Source organism: Schistocerca nitens, chromosome 8, assembly GCF_023898315.1.
Source record: "Schistocerca nitens isolate TAMUIC-IGC-003100 chromosome 8, iqSchNite1.1, whole genome shotgun sequence".
NCBI classification, from domain to species: Eukaryota; Metazoa; Arthropoda; class Insecta; order Orthoptera; family Acrididae; genus Schistocerca; species Schistocerca nitens.
The window spans coordinates 184,481,676-184,485,050 of NC_064621.1; the positions used below are offsets into that span (position 1 = coordinate 184,481,676).

The 3,375-nt window shown below is 36.3% G+C and overlaps 1 protein-coding gene across 1 annotated transcript; it reads left to right on the plus strand.

Moving 5' to 3' along the window:
- Positions 1–1,315: 1,315 nt before the first annotated feature.
- Positions 1,316–2,209, plus strand: LOC126199475 (uncharacterized). The gene has a single exon (XM_049936397.1). The coding sequence runs from the start codon at positions 1,316–1,318 to the stop codon at positions 2,207–2,209; it is 894 nt and encodes a 297-aa protein (XP_049792354.1).
- The last annotated feature ends 1,166 nt before the right edge of the window (positions 2,210–3,375 follow it).

The window sequence follows — 3,375 nt, forward strand, 5'->3', positions numbered from 1 at the left end:
ACACATCGAACCCCTAACGCAAGTCTATGTATGACTACTCTCTATCGCTATAAATGTCAAACAAATGCAGCAACAAGTATTGAACAGGTATTCTTTTTTATAATGTACAGATACGCAGAAGTGGAAGCTACCGTTTTCTAAAACAATTTGTGGATCACAACCAGAAATGAAGTTAGAGACTGCATCAGCCCAGCATGCTATCCCAGCTGGAATAACGCATTATATCAAGTCCGTAACCACATCATCCTTGTTAAGACTTCGAATGAGCACAGCTAAAACAAAAGCGCTATAACTATGAAACTATGGTACCTCAACATTGTGCAGTAACAGCACGATTGTACTGGTTTGTAGAGACGAAAATATCAACTTCGCAATACACGGAAAATAATTTTATTACAGGAGCAATAGTGGTGTGGAATTATTAATAAATACCGAAGTGATAATATTATGTTCCATAAAATCGTGAAATATATAAACAAACAGCCTGAAAGGTATATCCTCTTCGTTCCAGCGATCCACAAATGTGGACCTACGTTCGTAATTTTTTTTTCTCCGCAAATACGCGTATTGTTCCGCTTACAGACCGTTGGTCCACTAGCGCGGACCTTCTATTTCTGTTTCAACACGAGAGCGCAGCACCTCACAAGGAATGACTGATGGATTTGTTTACAGCTGGTTGTGCACTGAAAATGGCTGCTACTAGAAGTTGGAAAGGTATGTCAATAATTATTATGCTCAAATATTAGTCTAAAATGCTGTGATTTTTTTCTAAAGTGTGTTAACTCTTCTAGATGTTGGGAGTTACTTCCGATTTGAATATATTTTGTTTATTACTATGAAATAACCCATTTTCTGAAGGTCCTCGTATGTGGACCTCAGGTCATAATATGAATTTGCTGACTTCAATTTCGTCTTCGACAGTAGAGTACTGAAGTAACTCTCCTTTTTATACTTTACAGATATGAATGAAATATTAACTGACGAGTAGTTGGAAGCCCTTCTGAACGACAGTAATGCCGAATTATCTGATGGGGAAGATGACGAATTTTCATTTTTGACTCGAGATTTTCCTGTTGAACCTGAAGCCAAGGATGAAGATAAAGCAACAGTAGATGAGACTGGGGATTCTTCTGAAGAATTAGACGATAGAAATGGTAGGTTTACCCCATATAGTAATAATCAATAATATTATAAATTATGTAGCGAACTTACCCATGTTTTTTTCTTACAGTTTTGTTTATTTGTAGATACCCAAGACGAAATTCTTGTTCCACAACATCTGCCAGTGCGATCTATGAAGTGGAGGAAGAAAGAAATGCCGTATTCGAATCCTTGTGAGAGGAAAATCCATCTTTCAGATTATGAAGAAGAGAAAGGAATTTTTGAATCTTTCTTGGAATACCTTCCTCTGACATTCTGGGAAGAACATGCACAACAAACCAATTTGTATTCAGCTAAAAAACGACAACATAAAGCTGTTAACACTAGTGGAGAAGAAATGTTGCATTTAGCTGGAATACATGTTGTTATGGGAGTTATGGGCTATGCACAAAGTAAGCTGTACTGGAAGCTAGATACTCAGGTTCCAGTTATTGCTAAGTGTATGAAAAGAGGCCTTTTCTATGAACTGAGAAATTATATGCATTTTGTGGATAACACAAGTGAGCACAACGAGAAGCTTTGGAAGGTAAAACCTTTTCTTGATTGTGTGCAGAAGAAGTGTCTGACCCTTCCTAGATCACATCATCTTTCCATAGACGAACAGATGGTGCCATTTTCTGGTAAATGTGGCTTTGTGACTTATGTACCATCAAAACTTAATCCATTAGGTTTAAAATGCTTCATTCTGGCTGCACCTGATGGCCTTGTGTTGGACTTCATGTTTTATACTGGGTCAGGTACTGTGTCAGCTGGAGATATGAAAGAATATGGTCTTGGTGCAGCAGTTGTTAAGATGATGACAGAAAGTGTTCCTAGAGACAACCAGTATTGTGTATACACTGATAGATTTTTCATAAGTGTAAAATCTGTAGATATGTTGCTGCGAAGGAAAATTTATCAGACAGGTACAGTTATGAAGAACAGATTGAGTCCAATAATGAAGAAATTGAAAAATGACAGGCTATTTCAACGGGGGGAATGGGAAGAATGGGTTGGGGAAGATGATAAAATTTGTCTTATTAAGTGGAAAGACAATAAAAGTGTCTGAATACTCTCACCATGTGTTGGAAGAAGCCCTCCAACCACATGTAACAGGTGGTCAAGAGAACAGAAAAAGAAAATAGATGTTCCTCAGCCAGTGGCGGTGAAGCTTTACAATGAAAACATGGGAGGTGTTGATTTCTGTGCTAGATTTTTGTCATATTACAGATGCTACATTCCCACATCAAAATGGCCTGTAAGAATGTTTAATCATTTTATAGATGTTGTGATTGTAAATTGTTGGGTGATGTACCGCAGATGGGGCTCAGAAAATGAAATACCCAAACAAAGAAGGTTGTCACTGATGGATTACAGAATGCAGGTAGGCAAAGCTATGATTAATTACAAATATGTTGACCCTGTAGCTACAAGAAGAGGGCGCCCTTCTGTAGTCAACTCTGCTGATAGTGAAGATGTAGGTGATGTACAAAATATGGATAAAAAGCCAAGAAGAGCTCTGTCACAACCAATTGCAGAAGTTAGGTTTGACAATGTAGGTCATTATCACAAATTTGTTGAGGCAAAAAATGCCTCAAAATGCAGGAATCATGGCTGCAGTTCCAAGATAAGGGTCATCGGCATCAAATGTGAAATGTATTTGTGTGTCATGAAAAATAATTGTTTTGAAGCCTATCACAAAAGGTAAAGATTAATTTATGGGCAATATCAAGTTATTATTTGACAGAAATTTATGCATAATTTTTTTATTTTCTTTCATTCGTGGAGTATCAACAGAAACCTGTATTGGAAACGCTGTGTTTAAAAATACTGAAATTAAAATACTTATTTTCTGTGTAAATTAACATATGTAGGTAAATTTACAATAAAATAATTATTTTGTTGAAAAAAAGTGCTTTTACTGAGAAAGAGAGAGAAAAATTTAATCAAAGACAAGTACATTGTCATGATAACTGTGACCCGAGGTCCACACATGTGGACCTCCATTTATGCCCTAGTGAATAACCGATTTTTTTCACATATGTGTCATGCTTGTATACTAGTTTGCTGGAAATTATGAAAAGACAAATTTCTTATAATTTTTTTTATCTGAGGGGTGAAGAGGATATAAACAGGGTAAATGAATTAAAGTTTTGTAAGAAAATATTATATTGAACCAGATATAGTCAAATGTAGTATCGATTGTGCAATAGCTGCTCCGCAGCGATCATTGAT

Coding starts and splice junctions, on each gene's coding strand:
- LOC126199475 (XM_049936397.1), top strand. CDS start 1,316: ATGCCGTATTCGAATCCTTGTGAGAGGAAAATCCATCTTTCAGATTAT.